At 35.1% G+C, this 21,869-nt stretch overlaps 2 protein-coding genes across 4 annotated transcripts in view; one reads left to right on the plus strand and one right to left on the minus strand.

Moving 5' to 3' along the window:
• The window catches only part of ARL13B (ADP ribosylation factor like GTPase 13B), a 63,301-nt gene that overhangs the window by 25,930 nt on the left and 15,502 nt on the right, over positions 1–21,869 (minus strand). For 2 of the 3 annotated variants that reach the window (XM_041769959.1, XM_041769952.1), the window contains exons 3-4: positions 20,069–20,318; positions 17,404–17,478 (exon numbers count right to left, since the gene is read on the minus strand). In XM_041769959.1, coding sequence (XP_041625893.1) covers positions 17,404–17,478; positions 20,069–20,318 — 325 coding nt within the window. The remainder of the gene's footprint in view (positions 1–17,403; positions 17,479–20,068; positions 20,319–21,869) is intronic. The other variant, XM_041769968.1, reaches the window with a different exon arrangement.
• On the plus strand, positions 1,923–13,520 carry STX19 (syntaxin 19). The gene is made up of 2 exons (XM_041769980.1): positions 1,923–2,130; positions 9,338–13,520. Exon 2 carries the CDS (start codon positions 9,463–9,465, stop codon positions 10,345–10,347), a length of 885 nt encoding a protein of 294 aa, XP_041625914.1. The 5' UTR covers positions 1,923–2,130; positions 9,338–9,462; the 3' UTR covers positions 10,348–13,520.

Raw genomic sequence — 21,869 nt, forward strand, 5'->3', positions numbered from 1 at the left:
AATACCAATATTATTATTGAAAAGGATTCTAAATATAGGTCAAGATCTCTTTGTGGTTATTTTTCTAAGATTTAGCCCACAAAATATGCATGGGTCAGGGCACCTGGGGGGCTCAGTGGTTGAGTGTCTGCCTTTGACTCAGGTCCTGATCCTGGGGTTCTGAGGTAGAGAGTCCCATATCGGGCTCCGCAGAGGGAGCCTGCTTCTCTCTATGCCTGTGTCTCTGCCTCTCTGTCTCTCATGAATAAATAAATAAAATCTTTTTTTAAAAAAAGATGCATGGGTCAAAATATTTGGCTTTAATATTACTTGGAATAATCTCTCTCTATGTGGCTATCCCGCCATCTAGATATGTACCCAAGTTGTTTAGTTTCAGACTTCTTTTGCCTTTTAGAGATAGTTTTTATTAAGATTTCATTTTTAAAATGTTCATATGGTTCCAAATTCAAAACTATAAAAATAAGGGACAGACAATATTTTCCATCTCTGTCCTTTTTCCTCTCTCTATTCTTTCCATTCTCCTTAAGGTAACTATTTTTATTGGTTTTAGTTTATCCTCCCACTATTCCTTTTTGAAAATATAAACATGTATATGGGGGAAAAGGTATCTTTTTAAAAAATATTTTATTTATTTATTCATGAGAGAGAGAGAGAGAGGCAGAGACACAGGCAGAGGGAGAAGCAGACTCCCTGCAGGGAGCCCGATGTAGGACTCGATCCCAGGACCCAGGAATCACTCCCTGAGCCAAAGGCAGATGCTCAACCACTGAGCCACCCTGGCATCCCGAAAAGGTATCTTAAAGTACACAATTTGGCACTATAGAAATTCACTGCTATTGACTGGTGGTGGGGAGGGGTATTTGTGTGTATCTCTACCCTCTACTTCTTCCTCCAAAGCTAGTACAGTATACTCTTGTGCAGCACCAGGCTTTTTTTAAAAAGTAGTAAATCCTAAAATTACCCTGGAGCAGTTCAGAGAAATCTTTTTAATTATTATATTCTTTATTAATGAGCAAAATGGCCATCATATGGATGTTTCTGTTTATTCAGCCAGGCCTACACTGAAGGACTTTTGGGCTGTATCCAAGTGATTTGTTTTCACAAGGAGTGCCGTGAAGAGTAAGTGTGTGAAGGAATTATTTATTATTTGGGGAACATATTCCAGGAATTGGGACTACTAAGTCAAAGAATAAATGCAAATGTTATTTTGCTAGATATTATAGCAATGTCCCTCCTCTTACCCTCAAATCACAACTCAGGAAGCAAAAAAGGAAAGGTAAGGAAATTTAGTAGTGTGAGAGAAATTTCATTTCTAATACTTTCTATAAATATTTCACTCTGGTTAAAATTTTATTTTGAATTGTTATACTGATATTACACATAGTATCACAGATTGCTGCACAACTTTAGTTTTTCTACACTGAAACTATGTAAATAACTTATTTTAAAGTGAAAATAGCAGATGTAGGTAAAAAGAAAAGGGTGGAAGGTTTAAAGACAAGCTCTTTTCTGGTTGTTGTAGTACTGAAATTCAATGATTTAATGGGTTAAGCCTTTGGGATTTCCTACAATAAAATAGAATTCAATCATTTTAAAGTAAATGGAACAAATTTCCATTTTTATTTATTCCAAATTCTGTATATTTAGCAAGTTCTGATATCTAAAGAAAACAAAGTAACTTCTGTTTAAATACAGACCGTCCTTTTGTGACTCATGTATTTTATATAGAATACAGAATCAGAAATAGAGAGACTGTGCCAAATACTCTATGTAAGCAGTTTAACAAGGACTTCCTGTTACCAGCTAGCTCCAATGAAAATGATCTTCCTTTAATCTAAAGAATGGGAGTCTAACAGGCAAAACCGGATTCTCCAGGTGTGAAGTAAGCAATTTGTTCTCTCATTTGATACTAACAGCAAAAGGACAACTGTATGTCTAACTTACTTGACTTCATTATTTGGCTTTCAATTACATTAACTATATGAAAAACCATACAGAAATTAGCCTGTGAACCATAACACAGAGGCTTTAAATGATTTGATTGAAACGTTATAGACGATACTCAGTCTTTCTCTTAAGGGCAGGACCTCAACACCGCAGGTGGAAAGCAACAAAAAGAACAAGACAAAGGTAAATAAATTACTCTTTTTTTGTACTTTTCCATGCAAGACATCCAAAGACTGGATTGTGTGATATTTAAAAATAACTACATAGATAATTAAAGTTACTGGTTTGCTCAGATTTGGACAGGTAGCTGATCTGTTCATTTATACTGCTAATATATTGAATAAGATTTGGGTTTAGAGCTCTTAGAAATAATCCACTGTACCAAAAATCAACTTTTTCTTTTAATTCCTTTAAAAAATAAGTTTTCATTTTGGAAACACGAAAAAGTCAGATTTTCTAAACACAAAATTCTTTCTTTTGTAGGCTGACTATAAATTAGTCATATTGTGCTTGCTTTAGAGAATACTTTTACATTTAACTGTGAAAAACTTAGGCTTAAATTTGAGACACGTGTAATTTTTAAGTTAAAATAATTTTCTCTAAGGTCTTAATTTCTTCACTGCTGTTTCCAAAAATATTTTAAACTGGAAAAAATTAGAAAATAACTTTGGGGGCAGCCCGGGTGGCTCAGAGGTTTAGCGCTGCCTTCAGCCCAGGGCCTGATCCTGGAGACCCGGAATCGAGTCCCACATCAGGTTCTCTGCATGGAGCCTGCTTCTCCCTCTCCTATGTCTCTGCCTCTCTCTCTCTCTCTCTCTCTGTGTCTCTCATGAATAAATAAATAAAATCTTAAAAAAAAAAAAAAAAGAAAATAACTGTTGTAAAAGGACTACAGTAAAAATATCAAAATACATTTTTAATGTTTCAATAATTGACAGAAATTATAAAACTCAATATAAATATATTTAATAGTTTAAAAAATTTAAGTCAGCATTATTTAAATGTAACATATATATATATGTAGGTCTAATACTTTGAAAATTAAGCAATATATATGATGCTTAAAAATTTATTTTTTTTGCTATTTCTCCAGTTATTTTATAATTCTTACAATGTTAGAACTTAATAAATAATCCATTTTCAATCAAAATCATAATGACTTTTTAAAACGTTTTAAGGGTGGACTTGAAAGCTGGCTATGACACACCTACAACATATCTCCATGGTTATGTAGTTTTACATTTAACATAAAAGTCATTTCATGTATATACCACTTAATCAGATAAGTTAGAATTCAGAATTATACAAGGGTCTTAAATATTTAAACAAAAATGGTCTTATTGTTACATTAAGCAAGTTAATTTTAGCAACTTATTAACAATAAATAGAACGGGGGGGGGGGAAGCACTGAAAGATTACATTACAAAAAACATCAGATAATTTAAGCTTTGAAAGAATATGTGCAATTTGCCAATTTTTTTAAAGTTTGTTTTCCATATTTAAGTAGCCAAAGAGGTGATTTTCCAATACCAGCTGCTTTCACCTTGAACTAAGAAAATGTCTACAAGTTGTCTTCATTCATAAAAGCAAAAGAACATTCCATTTTATGTTGTATAAAAACTGGTTACATTTATTAAAATATTGTATTTAATATAGTAACTGTAGAAAGAAACGCCTTGCTAAAAAAAAAAATCTATATATCTGTATCTATCCCAGGGCATATTTCTTAAAGCATGAGGTAATTTTATTCATATTTCTATTTTTGAGAATATCCCCTGTTTGTAACAGGGTGGAGAAAGTTTGAGTCATACAAGGTTTACTTTTCTATTTCCTAGAACAAATTGTCAAAGTCGATTACTATATTTATAATAGTCTTCTAACTTTCGTTTTACAAATGCCATGTTTAAGCTTGAAGATGGTTATTAATATAGTACAGTTCAAAACTGTACAATACAGTAAGCTAAATATGCTGAAAGATGGTTCATATTTGGATAGAACTCTTCCAACCTAAGAAAAATAAATGTAAGGTACAGAAAAGATTACATACGATGGTGATCTCATCAATTTCACATAGTCTAAGCTGTTATACTTTCTGGCTTCATGAACTCTGTCTCTTCTAACTTTCAAATTCTAATAAGCTTAGATGTCTCACTTTGCCTAATATTCTGCTTCATGAAGCTAGAAGATCAAGCAGCCAAGGTAGAAATAGTTATGCACATAGTTACAAGCATGTAGCTACTAGAAAATGCCACTTCTATGTAACATGTAAGTGCACCTTACATGTACATATGCTAAGGATTTGAGGAAGATTCTGAATTAGTTAACTTTGTAAAGATAATCACCCATGACTTTCAGTCCAGATCCACAAGATATTCCCCCCTCTTATATAGAGTATTTGATATAATCTTAAGGGAAAAAAGACAAAATTTTAAACTGCACTGTTAGATTTGAGGAACAGGAAATTTCCAGATGCCAGAATTGAAAAGGGAACACAATCATAGTCAAAATGGAAAGTGGGAATTAAAGCAAACTCCATGCAAATACTTTATCTTAGAGGTTGTGGGTTAGAATGTGTGCATAGACTAAAACTGGGCTTCCTACCTGAAGTAGTGAACTAGAAAAAAATAGAATATAGTCCATATACAGACACAGGAAAACCTGTTGGTTTGTCTAAGATTACAGCAAGAAGGGAGGTGTCCACTGGGGCTATATAAAAATCACTAGAAAAAAAATCAGACTCATATGTATATTATGTGGGCTACAGAAATCACTAGAGAAACATCAAGCCCATACTTCTACTACCTGGGATAAATTGGGAAAGCTCCCAGGGGGCCTGGTAGTACCAAACACAAAGAATAGGTTTATATATATATATATATATGGCAGAGCACTCTGAGCATCTACATATAATTACCCACTAGAGACAAACTACTGACAAAGTTCACAACAGAGGGATACCTGGGTGGCTCAGCAGTTTGGCGCCTGCCTTTGGCCCAGGGCGTGATCCCAGGGTCCTGGGATCAAGTCCCGCATCTGGCTTCCTGCATGGAGCCTGCTTCTCCCTCTGCCTGTGTCTCTGCCTCGTCTCTCTGTGTCTCTCATGAATAAATAAATAAAATCTTTAAATATATATATATATATATATATATATATATATAGAGAGAGAGAGAGAGAGAGAGAGAGAGAGAGAGAGAGAGGATATTTTCAGTTCAATTGTTGTTTTTTTTTTTAATTTATGATAGGCACACAGTGAGAGAGAGAGAGGCAGAGACACAGGCAGAGGGAGAAGCAGGCTCCATGCACCGGGAGCCCGACATGGGATTTGATCCAGGGTCTCCAGGATCGCGCCCTGGGCCAAAGGCAGGTGCCAAACCGCTGCGCCACCCAGGGATCCCAATTGAAGAGTTTTAGAATGAGTTAGTAATGCACATGCACAAAATGAGGCAACTGAAAAACTTCGATAATTAGTGTCTTCAAGAGAAATTTTAGAAGTTACATAGTCCTTGGTCAATGTGGTAGTTACATGGATGTGTGAAAAATCATTATCTTAAACATTTTTATTTTGGGCATTTTCTATATACACGCAGATACTTCAATGAAAAACTTTCTTAAAGTGAAAATACACATTTCCTAGCTCTATCCACTGAAAAGGCCTAGAAACAATGAAAAAAATTATCTGAGGAAGGAAGTATGACCACAGTACCTTATGTGACTCTGGCATATGTAACATTTGAACTACGAAAATGCGTAGTTATGGTAATGTAAACACAGAATATTGACTAACCAAAAATTATGGTTAACTATATTGAGAGAGGGAAAATTGAGGAAAGTCTCGGGGTTTAAGAAAAAGTTAAATTCATATTTGTCATAGCAGAGATTCAATATAATATTTAAAATTGAAAAAGCAGAAACACCTACATAAGCAAATTACCTAGAAATAGAAAGTTTAAAAGCAACATACAGCTAAGAAGCTGAAAATTACTGCCATTGGGAGTGGGAAACTGGAAATGAGATGTGGTGGGGCAGGCAGGGGTCAGCAGTTTATCTTTATAAGCCTTGAAGTGACTTGACTTCTTAAACTGTCTATATGTGTTAATTTGAGGAAAATAAAAGGCATATTTAAAAGTCAATTTAAAAAAAGAAAAAGTTTGCAACTACATCAAAAGCGACATAATATCTTAAAAACTTTGGGGAAGAATTTATTTTCAGCATCAGTAAGTTAATACCAGAGAGAGCATACAGAGGAGGAAGTAATAAATAACACTAAAACAAACAAAGAGCAGTAGGGAGCTATTCAAGATAAATCATTAAGCTAACTGACTTTTGCATCAACCTCCCTCTTTACTGGAAAGATGGTTGTCTTTAGCAGAGGTATATATAGTAAATTATGAGTGGTAATTCCGCTTTCACAAAGTTGCCACATGAGGAATTGTTTCTACAACCACTTCCCAATGCTTTTGAGTGCTTTAAAATATCTATACCAACATAATCATCAGATATTTAATAAAATACTGAATACAAAAGAGCATATAGATTATCCCAGCTTTATGTAATATATTTTCTAGGAAATTTTATATATCTTATGCTGAGAAAAGCACTGGTCTAGCAGCCAGGAAATGTGGCATTATTTAACCAGTACTACTACTAACAAGCTCTGGATAAGACATTTAACTCCTCTGATTCTCAATTTCCCATAAGAAAAATGCAGAAATTAATTAACTTATAGGGATTCTTTCTGGAATTCCATTCATTGGCTTGGCACCCCATCTCCTACACCCCAGATAGTATCCCTTGGCTGTCTTCTCAACATTAGGTCTCACAGCTCAAATACCTCCTTAGAGAAGACGCTTAACTGATCTATCAAGATCCAAAATGGTCTCATTTATGTTTGTCTACTGTCCCAAATCCCCTAAGAGCGTAAATTATTCAGAGACAGATATTATTTAATAAATACTACAGCATTTAAAATTTTGCATATAGTAAGCCTCAATAATTATTTGACAAAATACCAATCCTTTAAAACTAAAGGAGTATTGTTAGGACACTGGCTTAACTTTTTGTGCAACACAGGCCTCTACATGCTCAACTGGGTCATCGTCCAGGAATCTTGAACACCTCCAGTGAGGGCAAGCTTATTAACTCATTAGCAGTTCATTCCACCTGGGACAATTCTACTGTTTGAAAAGTCTTTATATTAAATCAAACCTCTCTCCATGTGATTTTCACCCATCGTCTTTGGACTAACACCAAGTAAGTCATATCCCTCTAGTACATACAGACCTATACATTCCAGAAACCAGCTGTAGACATTCCCTATATCTCCTTTGCAGGATAAGTATTTGTATTCCTTCCAATGATTCTCTTTGTATTACAGTCTTCCAATCTCATCCTTCCATGACAATTTGGAAATTCCCAATTTATGGATTTTCATCTCAAAACATCAGAGCCTAACACAGCCCTTTTTCCATCTGCTTTGACTGGCCCAGAGTCATCTAGCCTAATGTCATTTTTCTTAGTCAATCTAGACATGACACTATTTTTTCATGAAAGCATGATTATGTTGTAGAAAGCGCAGAATCAACTAAAATCTCCAGTAATTTTCATAAGTACTGCTATGAACACAGGATCTTCCATTTTATAGATGTAAAGGTGTTTTCTAAACTCGCTGCAATATATTACATCTGTCCTGGTTAAACATAATTTTGTTACTTTTAGTATACAGTCCTATGTTATTTTAATCTTTGAATACCAACACTGGTTGATTTTTCTCTGGCTTATACTAATACTATATGTGATTCGATGCATCATTTCTAATTCCCCAACAGCTTCTTATCTGCAAAAATATCATGAAAGGTATTATTAAGTGCCTTTCTAAAGTCAAGATGTACCGTGAAAATATTAACATAGATTGCCTTTTTCAATATATTTTTTATTTAAATTCCAGTTAGTTAACATACAGTGTAACATTATTTCCAGGTGTACAATATAGTGATTCAAAACTTCCATACACCCAGGACTCATTATAGCAAGTGCCCTCCTTAAGCCTCATCACCTATTTAACCCATCCCCTCACCCTCCCTCCCTGTGGTAATCATCAGTTTGTTCTCTATAGTTAAGAGTCTGTTTCTTAGTTTGCCTCTCCCACTCTCTTTCTTTTCCTCCTTTACTCATTTGTTTTGTTTCTTAAATTCCACATAGGAGTGAAATCATATGGTACTTGTCTTTCTCAGTCTGACTTATTTTGCTTAGTGTAATATACTTTAGCTCCATCCATGTCATTGCAAATGGCAAGATTACATTCCCTTTTGTGGCTGAGTAACATTCCATTGTATATATACATACCACCTCTTCCTTATCCACTCATTGGTCCATGAACACCTAGGCTGTTTCTATAACACGGACGTAGATGTGGCTGCTACAAACATTGGGGCATAACTCTCTGAATTAGTACTTTTGTATTCTTTGGGTAAATGCCTAGTAGTACAATTGCTGGATCGTAGGGCAGCTCTATTTTTAACTCTTTGAGGAACCTCTATACTCTTTTCCACAGTGGCTTCACCAGTTTGCATCCCTATTTATTCCCTTCATTTTATGTACATATGCATATCATTATATATGTATATAAATCACTATTTATAAATTATGTACACCAAATTTAATCCTGTGGATAACTACCAACACAGGATATAATGTCAATATTATGAGCACCCCAAAACAAGACTTTATATATTCTCATGTTTGAAAAAAAATAGCACTTAATATGAATGTACATAAATTTTGTTCTAACTCTGGATATCTCTGCAAAGGAATGAATGCTAAGAATGGGAAACGAGCATAATCAAACCAAGAATATGTTTTCATATGTATATAATGGATAAAAAAAAGCTATGTCAAATAATGTGTTAATCCATCTAGAAAGAAGCCTCAGAAATTTTAAAATAAATTCCACATTTTCATATTATTTCAAGTGCTCAAATAGAATCTGCCATCACTATACTGATTTTAACTGAATTACACATATTTAGCAAAATGAGTTTAACATTACACAGACCAAACTAATGGGAACAGTATCTTTAGTAGTAAGGGCATTTTCAGAGTGCCCTTTTACTTCTAAAACTTGACTATATGGTCAAATCTTCCATTCTAACATATATTCTCTGTATGCACAAAAATCTATTATGTGACAATATTATGACGCTAAAGTACTTATTTGTGGGCAACGGGGTCTCTATCACTGCTTTCTCAGCTACTTTACTCAACCAAAAAGGATTCACAGTAGTCCCACAAAGATGCACAATAACTTATAAATTATTTTACATTACTTTTCCTATTCAGTTATTTTTATGAGGAAGTTCTTAATGATTTTTCTAATTTTTCAACCTCTTTTTAGAAAACTAGGAGGATTTTCCCTGGAAGACACACATAGCTATGTGAAGCCAACTGCTACTGAGGGAAAAATGCCAAATTTTTATTTGTTTGACTCAATCATTTTTGCTTCTTAAGAGGAAAGGGAAGATGAAAGATCGACTTCAAGAACTAAAGCAACGAACAAAGGAAATCGAACTCTCTAAAGACAGGCATGTGTCAGCTATAGAAGCAGAAGAACAAGGAGTGTTTTTGCAGCAAGCTGTTATTTATGAAAGAGAGCCTGTAGCTGAGAGACACCTGCATGAAATCCAAAAACTACAGGAGAGTATTAACAATTTGACAGATGATGTTCAAAAATTTGGGCAGCAACAGAGAAGTCTGTTGGCTTCAATGAGAAGGTTTAGTCTACTTAAGAGAGAGTCTAGCATTACAAAGGAGATAAAAATCCAAGCAGAACACATTAATAGAGGTTTGGATGATTTAGTAAAAGAAGTTAAAAAGTCGGAGGCTGAAAATGGTCCATCATCAGTGGTGACAAGGATACTGAAATCTCAGCATGCTGCTATGTTCCGCCAATTTCAGCAAACCATGTTTACATACAATGATACAATAGCAGCAAAGCAAGAGAAGTGCAAGACATTTATTTTCCGTCAGCTTGAGGTTGCTGGAAAAGAAGTGCCTGAAGAAGAAATAAATGATATGCTTTATCAAGGAAAATGGGAAGTTTTTAATGAAAGCTTACTTACAGAAATCAATATTACTAAAGCACAACTCTCAGAGATAGAACAGAGACACAAGGAACTTGTTAATTTGGAGAACCAAATAAAGGACTTAAGGGACCTTTTCATTCAGATATCTCTTTTAGTAGAGGAACAAGGAGAAAGCATCAACAATATTGAAATGATGGTGAACGGTACAAAAGAATACGTTAATACTACTAAAGAGAAATTTGGACTAGCTGTAAAATACAAAAAAAGAAATCCTTGTAAGGTATTGTGCTGTTGGTGTTGTCCATGCTGTAGTTCAAAATAAAGAGGCTATTTTAGACATTTTTCCAGTTTTAGGATGAAGATATCCTAAGTTTCAGTGTTTTCCTTCATTTTATAGATCCATTCACACAACTTTCATCACAACGAAGTCATAATTATCCTCTTTAGTCCTTACCTGCTAGAACGGAAACTTTTGAAGTCAGTGACAAAACAAGCCTTCACTTATTAAACTAAAAACAGTATAGTTAACTTTAAACTCATGGATTAACTATTGAAAATGAAATCAATGATCTTATATTTCTGTTCAACTATCAAGTGCTAGTATGTATTTTTGTAACTTTCAATGCCTTATTAAGATGAGTGTCAGTGACAACTGCTTAAACAGTCCTTCTGGATTGTTTGAGAGTATTTGAGAGTATTTTAGTAGTTAAGAGGTATATATAACAAGACCTCTGAGTGCTGTATTAAAGCAAAATCAAACCAGAAGCTCTGTCAAATCTTTTATGCTCAGATAGGTCAGTTAACTCAGTGGCCAACATACCTTGGGAAATTCTAACCATGTACTCAATGAAGAATCTGTTTGGTAACTGGGAGCTGAATCTAGCTTAAGGCCTAAGAAAGTAAGGCACTGTTTTCCTGAACGTGGCTCCCTTCAGTACACTCTGTTACAAGTCAAGAAGTTTGGCAAATAATGTAGAAAATAAAGGTAACTGCATTCTCCAAAGTTTCTCCATCACTTTACCACATAAGCTGAGCATTGCGCTGGGGATAGAGTTTGAACTCACAGAGGGACAGAGATTTGGAATTCACATTTTAGTGGACAAAGCCGGTAACTAACAAATATAAATATTAGATAATATTAAGTTCTCAGTAGAAACTTAAAACAAGGCGTTGAGACACAGATGATTGGAGTGGCTTCTTTTGGTTGGGTGGTCAGTGAGGGTCTCTCTGAAAGGTAATAGTAAATGAAGATCTGAATGATTAAGACAAGTAAAAGTATATCCCAGGCATAGAAAACAGTTACAAAGACCTTGAGGATGACATAATGTATTCTGCTTAAAGAAAAGTGAGTAATACATCTGTATCATGGTAAGGGAAGAGTAACAAGGTAAGAGATAAAGTTAAGAAAGGTCAGCAGGGGCTAGATTGAAGCTTTTGTAAGCCACATAAGTTCAAACTTTACAGCAAGTTTAATCAATCCAAAGCCCTCAGACTGTTTTGGCCTGAAAATATACAATTTATATTTGAGAAAAATCAATCTGTCCACTGTATGTGGGTTAGAATGGGTTTGGGGCAGATGAGTAGAGGACAAGTATGCAGGTATAGAAAACAATCAGGTTAATGCAGTAAGCCCAGTAAAAGAGGTGGAAGCATGGACTAGAATGGGAGTAGAGGTGGTGGTGGTGACAGTATTAATACTCAGGATTAATAAAATATGTATTACATCTCAGCATTGTTCTAATGATTTTATATTTTTACCAACAAAAACACTGAGGTACAGCAAGGTTAAGTAACCTGTTCCAAGTCACAGAAACTGTGAGGATCAGAATTTGAACCAGGCAGTCTGATTCTAGCAGTTCTTTACTACATACAATACAAGTAGTGATGAAAGAAAAAAAAATTAGACTAGCTTATGATAGATTTAAGAACTCGAATCTATAGGATACTGACTGGATGAGGATGTCATAAAAAAAAAAGACAGAGATAAGGGTTTCAGAATTCGGGGTAAAAGGGAAATCTAGAATCCTATTTTGGCCAAGAAAACCTGAGATTACTATAAAAGGCCCAAGTGGATATTTCTAAGATATTAGCTGTGTCAGCAGGAGCTCTTGGAAGAGGTAAGAGCTAGAAATATAGATTTGGGTCATTTTGAATAAACAATATTTAAGGTCAGGTGATGTTAGAATGAAATCACCCAAGAAGTTTATAGATGTAAAAAACCAGATGCCCAGAAAAGAGGCTGGAGTATCCCAAAATTTCCTCCTAAAGCAAGAGTTAATAAAGGAGATTGAGAAAAAGCCATCAATGAAGTAGAAGGAAAACCAAAAAAGCATGCTGCAATGTTGTGTTAAAAGAACAATGTTGAGGGAAAGGTGAACTTGAGCACAGCACACTGATAAATGGATTTGGCAACGTGGAGACAGTTTGTTGACTGCAACATGAGCAGTTTCAAGGAACGGTAGGTATCTAAGCACAAGTGGAGTATGTGGAAGAAAGAAGGTCGTATGAAAAAGTATAGCAGCTGCTATAAACTATTCTCTCCAGCCATGCGAATAGAAGACTATAAAAAGGAACTACTTGCTGAAGAGGAATGCAGTCAAAAGATTCCATAATAGTTGGCAAGACTATCCCACTAATGGGAATGATCCAGAGAGCCAAAGTCTTGATATAAGAAAGGGAAGGAATTATATGCAAAAGTAGGAAGGGCTGGGACCTATAGTACAGATGAAGAAGCTGGCCTTACAGAGGAGCTGAAGCATGTTTTCCAAGTACTAGGAGAGAAGGCAACATTCAGGAAGAAAAGCTGATAAGGATAGTTCAGCAAAAATGTGGTCCTAAATGAGAGAACTCTCATGTAATAGTTTCTATTTCCTAAAGAACTGAGACCACATAATTGACTGAAAGCATGATGAAATTAAAGGACAGCACGAATATACATATACATATCTACTAACACTATAAAATAATTTCTAAATTATAAAATATAAGGAGATTAAAGAGCTTTCTACTTTGTCAATTATCAAGTATTATTGAAGAAAAAATGTTTCACATGTCAGCTCCAAATGTATAAAGAACTTTATAAAAAAAAAAAGATAAATTTAAAACCACTGACAAACTCTCCATCTAAACAGCTGGTGATAAGTTTCTTCTGTCCCTTCTAAAGTTGTACTATTTCCTTTAACCTGGTACCTTACTGATGCCTGTTTATAACTGTTCCTAAATTATTTATCATGGAAACTGAGAATATTAAGTATTATTTAATATTCACTAACATAATTTTGTCCAGGTGGCTTTATAAAATAGCAATTTTCTATTAGCATTTATATCTGTACATAGTGCTTTTATTTATTTATTTTTGTACATAGTGCTTTTAAAGCAAGACTTAAGCACAGAAAGATTTATAACAAGCAATACATCACATGTATCACATATAATTTTCATTGTTACATTTTAAAACCAATTAGAATGACCCTGGGGCCGCTGGTTAGCTGGATAAGTCAGTGGAGCATATGACTCTTGATCTTGGGATTGTAAATTCAAGCCCTATGTTGGGTATAATGATTACTTAAAAATAAAATCTTAAAAAAAAAAAAAAAAAAAAGAGGGGCGCCTGGCTGGCTCAGTCTGCCTTTGGCTCAGGTCATGATCTGAGAGTCCTGGGATCAATCCCCACGTCAGGCTCCTTCTCCCTTTGCCCCTCTCCCCTGCTCATGTGCACTCACTCTATCTCAGATAAATAAAATCTTAAAACAAAACAAAAAAATCCCTAACTAAAGCAACAAAAACAGGATACTTAATTAGTTGAACATTTTGTAAATACTTTATTCACACACTCAATAGGTGCTAAAAAGTAATTTTTTTCCTTAAAATTACTACCTTAAAGAGAAAAAATTATTAAGCATTAGAGGTATGATATTAGGAAATCTGGTAAAATTAATATGAGCACTTATTTGGGCTTATATTCTCACCTCCTAAATTATGTCATTTTCTGTAATCAGAAGCTTCATGTGGCCTGAATTCATACGATGAGACACTTTAAAACTGGCTCTCCTAAAAAAAAAAAAAAAAAAAAAAAGCTGGCTCTCCTAAAACTCCTAAAACTGATCTCCATCCAGGCACAGTGTATCAACAACAATAACTATTCATATCCATCATCACATTTACAGAACATTAATAAAGTGCTGCACTGGCTGCTATAAATACATCATTTGAAATTCACATGACAACACTAAAATCCTTATTTACAAATGGGGACATGAAAGCTCAGAGAGAGCAAGGAAGCTACCCAAGGCCTGTCTGACTCCAAAGCCCGCACTTTCCCCTATACCAGTAGTTCTCAATTTTTGCTGTGCATCACAATGATCTGGAGAACCTGTGAAAAAAGCCCATTCCCTGGCCCCACTCGCAAAAAGCTAAAAGGTGTGGGCGGATGCTGATGCAGATGGATCCCAGAAAACATCTTGCTAACAACACTACCAGCAGGTTTCTTTTTGTTATACTGTTTTTAAATAAAGTGTGTTCCTGTGGAGAAGGGAATGATGGGAACTTCTGAAGGTTCCTTAAGCATCAATTACCTAGGAAGTCAACCAGCTGAGGAGCTTCACTATAAACTAGAGCTGCCAAGAGTGAAGCTAAATGCTAGGAGACACAAAAGGAAGGCTTTGGTAAGGAAGTTTGGAGGTGAGTCAACAATATGAATAAGGTGGATGAAGATGACAGTTGGTTAAGATTCACTGTGAAAAGAAGAGAAATCTTAAAAATAGTCAATTAAAGGACTCACCACCTATATCTAGGGATCGAGGGAGTAAGGAACATAGGTAGTCCATACTTGCGTACTTATGAGTTTCTAGCAAACTATAAAGGACTTAGGTTCTCCTATTTATTATTTAAAGGTCTAACTTGGTAAAAGTGCATTTTCCTCAAATTTTTATGACAGTATTAGAGTAACCTGTAACCTTAATTAGCTTCTAAGCACTTATAATAAAGAATATGACTCAAAGAAAATTGTAAACTAACATTTTCCTATAATACTATCTAGAAAAAAGTTGGCTCAAGTAGGCATATAATGTCTGGAAACAAAAATCTTCTTTTGGAAAAGTAATAATAAAACCCTGGTTATTGTTCCTCCTAATATGGAAACTCACTGTCATGGTTTCTAACCTTTTTGGTCATGAAATCCTTTAGGAATTTGATGAGCTAGGATCTGTTCCCACAGAAAAGTGCACATACACTCAGGATTGTGTGTGTGATCTCAGAGGGTCCTGGGAGGCCATCATAGGACAAAGACCTCTGGGTCAAAAAAATATTTTTTATTGAAATGTTCCTAACACCTAGTAAGATCATATAGAGATACGGTTTTCTTCCCTGAATAAAACTCCTCTATATTTATTACTTTTACTGCAAAGCATCTAATGTACAATGTTTGGACAAAAGATAGGTCATACAGCTCCACAGGAAAACAGACAGTATGTAATGAGGAAGTGGCATCATTCCAAAAGTTTAAATGTGCTAACACAAGGAGAATTGTTATTGTCCTGGGAGGAAATTTTAGCCTCGGATCTCGAGTTATCCCAGTTTTAAGTATTAGAGGAGTTTTAACCATAAAAAAGGAAAGCTTCAGCTCAGTTCTTTCCAGAGGCATCAACAAATAGTGCCTTATATTATTTATGAAAAACTTCTATGGGCTTAGTGTTGGAAGGGGAGTGGGGGTAGGTAAAATAGGTACAAGGGATTAAGAGGTAAACTTCCAGCTGTAAAATAAGTCATGGGAAGGAAAAGAACAGCATAGACATAGAGTCAGTAATATCGTAATAACTGTATGGTGACAGATGGTAACTACACTTAACATGATGAGCATTTTGTAATATATGCATAATTGTTGAATCACTATGTTATGCACCTGAAACTAATAGTATATGTCAACTATATTTCAACTAAGCAAGAAATTAGGGATTATGTTGATTCCAGTGCTATTGATACAATTGCAAAAGTTGTTTTTCTATTGGAAAGGTCTTTATCTGTCTAGAGTATCTAATTTTGTTTTTTTTAAATTAATTTATAAATTGTTAAAGCAAGAGTATAGGAGGGTACATGAGGGCAGATAATATAATTCAAACTTTAATCAGAACATAAGGTAATCCCTATTGTAGCTATGAGAGTAAAAGGAACACTTTCTAGGTAAATAAACAGGTTAACATGATTACAGAGCAGAAATTTGAATAACATCTCTTTAATCACTTGTACTTTTCTACTAAAATGGATTTTTACAATAGTAAGAATATAGTATGGTTCACGTAATTATAAGCTGAATACAAAAGGAGAATTACAAAATTTTCCAGCTACTTTTAGTATAGAAGAGGCAGTTAACCACCAAGTCCAAAGAAGTAGAGTGACTTTCCAGGGTCATAAATTCACACCAACTTGCAGAATCCAGGTTCCAGACTCTCCATCTTCTCTCTAAATCCATGATTTTTCAACTTTTCACCACTATTTCAGAGATTTTAATCAAAATATTACGCTCATTAAGTAGTAAATGCTATAGAACTGTAAAACAGAATTTCTGAGCTAATAAAACACAGAAGCCTAGTGATGTTCTATGATCTGACCTTTCAAGAGAACCCTCAAGTCTGTGACATACAGTGAATTTGTTATGTCTTCATTGTAGTGACACATGCTGTCAGGCTCGTGTGCAAGGCAGACCCAGAGATGGCCCAGGTCCTGCTGCTTTAGTCATCTAACTTCGCTGCCCATAGCATGAATGAATCCCAGTTCCATCAATCTGTAGTTTTGTGATTATAAACAATGTTCTAATTTTTAAGGTTTATTTCTGTTGAATGACTGAATCTTCTCAGAGGTTTTATACTGTTCACTGTTCATAATTAGAAGGTGGGAAGAAAAAGCTATCTAGATATATTTAAGATTTTACTTATTTAATTGAAAGAGAGTGAGCATGAGCAGGGGGACGAGCAGGGGAAGAGGGAGCCTGAGCAGGGGGCCCAATACGGGGCTCAATCCAGGGACCCCAGGATCATGACCTGAGCGAAAGGCAGCCACTGAACTGACTGAGGAGCCCCAAAATTTATCTAGGTATTAAAGTGAGTTGTGGGGTTTTGTGGATCCTAAATCAGCTAGTTGAGGCTCACACAGGGATGAAGAGAAGAAATTAGATGCTGTCATTGAATTTTGCCCATGATAGGTCCAGATGTTTGTGGGCTGGAAGGAAGCTGCTAAGTTCAACAAGGAGCACTGTAGCCTGCCTCCTAATTCAGGTACTCTCCATCTACATTTCCACAACACATCAGGCCCGAGCACTGAGCTTAGCAGGGTTCTGCCGGAGGCCCTTCCCACTTACTACCTAGTGCAGTATTCTTTGGCATACCTCTTATGTGCCAGGGCAGGATCAGTTACACAGAATTTCTCATCTGCATGGAGCAGTGAAGGCAACCTGAAGGGACTGGAAGCAGATGAACTGTAAAATGACTAAATGTGTACTCTAAAAGGAGCTCTCATACTCTTAATATATTCTTGAATTCTTTCACTTGTTAAAGCAGGTACCAGTTTTGTAAAACATCAGATTTCTTTGGTGAAACACCAAATTTCATAAATTTGAAAAACATCATATAAAGAAAAAGGCTCCTAGTAGCAATGTAGAGGAGAACTTGGAGGATGGGCAAGACTGCAGAGAGCCTGCTTAGGAGACTGCTGATACCAGGAACACAGGGGAGAAGTATAAAGGGGACCAGAGAGAAGGAGAGACTCAAACAATATCAGGACAGTGACATAATAAGAGAAATTACTTATAAATCAGAGAGAAATAGGTAAATAGGAGAATTTCCAAATATGAGTTTTAGATAGTTATTTAAGAGGGATTTAGAAACATAAAAATAAGTGGGGTAGAGGGTCCCTGGCTGGTTCAGTCAGAAGAGCATGTGACTGTAGATCTCAGGGTCACAAGAGCTTATTTAAAAACCAACAAATAAATATATGTATATTTAAAAAAAATAAAGATGGGATACAAAATTTTATATATTATATGCAACTGTATACATTACAAATTTTGCAAAAATATGCAAAGGAAATTCATCAAAATGTTAGCAGTGGTTGGCTCTGCATGGTCGATCAACATTTTTTAACTCACCCTTCCCCTATGTGTACTAAATTTATTAAAAATGTGCATTTTGTACATTTTGTAAATTTTCAAAGCACATTCATTTCAAAAGCAGTTTACTTTTATTAATAAAGATCTTTTGGTTGTAAAATTCCCCTGGAAAAAACTGGTCAAATGACAAACCATTCTATATCTCAGAAGCATGAGCATCCATTATTAACTCTCATGTCTTTGCGAGATCTCACCATGAAATTATAATAGTGAAACAATCCCCTATACTGGTGAAAATTTTCAGAATTTTTTTCCTCACTATTCTGAAAATCTACTAGATGAGGGAGGAGGTGAGAGAACTGAAAGCAGGTCTCTTCATGACCATTATTTGATCACTTGGTGCTAACTGTAGTCAGTTACGAACTGCGTGCTCCTGCCTCAGGGCTTTTCCACATACATACATCTGTATGACTGCCTCTCTCCCCTCAAGTGTCATCTCCTCAATAAGACTTACTATGATCATCCTAATTATAAGAATAACATACCCGTCATAGCACCACCATAGGATCCTAGATCTTTTACCTGCATTTTTCAATATATTTATCACCTAATTTACTACATAACTATTTATTACATTTATGTGTGTATCACCCCCTAGAATGTTAAGCTTCTGAGGTCATACATGGATTTAAATTGTTTTTGTTCCCAAATGTATCCCCATCACCAGAACAATGCCTAGCACATAGTGGATGTGCAACAAATATTTGCTGAATTAACACATTCATGAATGAATAAATGAAAGAATAAATATTAGGTTAAAAAATGAACACACAATTACTTTACACATGAGCATCAGTCATCTCAATCTTTAACACTTTTTACTTTAGAAGTCACTAGTTCTTTGCTTAAATGTGTAGAGACTATTTTAGCCTACGGGGTTCAATACAGTTCATTCTTCATATAAATATCTATTAAACTTTCCTTCAGATTCAATAAAGGTGAGAACTGATTACACAAATCAAATAACTTCATTAATTGGTGAAAAATTAAGCCATATAACCTGTATAAATAAATGATGCCATGAAGTCTTACTTTGTGTAATCAGATCTTCCAAACTACTTTGTTTAAAAATATTAATTTACGCTGAGGACCACTGAGAAACTCTGCTTAAAATTTCTTATTTACCCACATGATTAAGCTGGCTGTTTTTTTTTTTTTTTTAATCCTCAGAAATGAAACAAGCATGAGGACAAAGGGACAAGAAGGCAAGGGCACACATTCAGCTCACTCTGATTTTAAGAGCAATATAAAGGACTTTCCCTTTTCTATGTCTTAGAGTTACAGCACCATCTGGTGTTTACTATGCAGAAAGGCTGTGAGGGCAGGTGGTGTAAAAGTCCTTTGTCACTTTAAAAAAATGCTTAGGCAGCTAGACAAAATGATATAAGCATATGATTAAGTTGGTAGCAACGCAGATCACATAATCAATTTGGAAATATTGAAATACAAATTTAGAAATCAATGTGGCATTAGAAGAATAAGCCTTTTAAATAATTTCCAAACAAGAATACTCTTTAAGAAAGACAAGACAAAGGCAAAACATCAGTTAAGAGGGGGAAAAAAGTGGAAAAACATTCTAGAACCTTGTTAATAGGTCATTTCAAAATGTAGAGTTTGATAACAAGTAAATTATCAAATAAAACAGTTTATATTTGAATAGCCAGAAGATCTAAGTCTAACTTTTATTCTTAATATACCCCAATTCCTAATCCTTATGGAGAACATAACAGGGCCTCACTATATTAATAATAACCAGTTAATCACATTTATTATACATTTATTATACTAGGACGTGACAATTTTAGCTTATTTTGTAACTTAGGTAAATTTCTTTATTGGCTAATGGCACTGCTTCTGTGTTTACAATGACACCAGCATTACTTACACCAATATAGGCTTTCCCGATATCCTAGGATGTCTCAGCACTTCTGACATTGTCTCTTTTGTCTCTTCCATTCTCTCTTCATCACTGGAATCCACAACAAATATTACCCCATAGGCCTCAGCATAATAATTCTTCCAGATTCCCCGAATTCTTTTTCCACCTCCTAAGTCAAAGATGGTGACTTCAAACTTTCCTTGCCTAAGGTCGATTTTGGAAAATCCAACAGTAGGAGCTACATCTTCAGGATACTCTGTTTCAAATGATACAAAAGAAACAAACTTTAGACTTTAAATTAATAACATTAACTTCACAACTTAAATGACATAAAAAGTGTTTTTCATCATAATTTAGCCCTAAATGGAATGTTTATTATTTGCTTACACACTAACCTTTATATCTAAGTATACTGGTTTGGGAGAAGGGTGGATATTATAAAATATCCAACTAAAATTTATGCTCTATGTAGATAAAAATTTCTGGTTTTTGTTTGTTTTGCACTGATATAACGCTAGCTCTCTACCACAGAACAAGTACTTAATAAATATCTGTAGAATGAATAAATAAATGAACTCTCCAAGTTACAAATAATAAAAATTTCAGCCCTTTATACCACAGCCATCCCCAGGCATATTACAACCTCTGTGATGTTATAAAGAAAAACTGAGTATTTAAAGAATAGTTGAGAAGAACCAAAAAAATGGGAGAAGCTACGAGTAGACTCTTTTTTAATTACTGAATTAAAACTATAATTGGACTAAAGAAACTTTTCTGGGCAGCTTGCAAATATAGAGTAGATTTCATTAATTCTACAGGGACACGTTTTGGATGTTCTCATATGTTTAAAATTGAATTTTTCTGGAAAGAAAGTACAAACAAGTTGAATGTTGCAGTTGGAGTAAACTATTTTTTAAAGTATTTTTAAAAAAGATTTTATTTATTTATTCATGAGAGACACAGAGAGAGAGAGGCAGACACAGGCAGAGGGAGAAGCAGGCTCCATGCAGGGAGCCCGACATGGGACTCAACCCCGGGTCTCCAGGATCACCCCTCTGGCTGCAGGTGGCACTAAACCGCTGTGCCACCGGGGCTGCCAGGAGTAAACTCTTTAGATTGTGAACGCAGAGTGAGGGGAGTTCTAGAAAGAATGAGGAGCCAGGGAAGTTATTTCAGCAGACCAATATAAGTAAGGTGACTAAAGTAGTGCTTTATTAAGAAACATCTTTACAAAGTCTCTAGAACTGACTAGAAATAAGAGTGATGGCCATGTTTCAGACAGATATAAAAATAAAAAGAGAAGAATGGAAAGAGAGAACTCATGAAAGGTTAATAGAACCTGGTGACTCCATGGCTTTGAATAACAGTTCAAACCTCATGCTTGTCTCTCTCATTCTTTCTTCATCACCAGAATCCACAACAAATAGTAGTCCATTGGACTTTGTTTATAGCTGCATGGGCAATACAATGGCCACAAAGTACATGAGGCTTTTTAAATTAAAATCAATTAAAATTAAACTATATTGCAGTTCTTCAGCTGTACAATCTACATTTAAAGTGCTCAAAGCCACAGGTGGCTAGTGGCCGACCCTACTATTAGAGAGAACATTCCAGTCATTGCAGAAGGCTCTGTTTTAGGTGAGTCACCTAACACTAGTGTAGGTGGACTTATCATTCCCACATTCAGCAAAACATTTGCTATTACAAAGAAAAATCTGAAAGGCATTTGCTGCTAGGCTTAGGTGTCACTGGGGAACAGATTTGCAAGGTACTACTCCCTTGCAGCAAATACCTTAGTGCAGTTTAA

Source organism: Vulpes lagopus, chromosome 1 (assembly GCF_018345385.1).
Source record: "Vulpes lagopus strain Blue_001 chromosome 1, ASM1834538v1, whole genome shotgun sequence".
NCBI lineage: Eukaryota > Metazoa > Chordata > Mammalia > Carnivora > Canidae > Vulpes > Vulpes lagopus.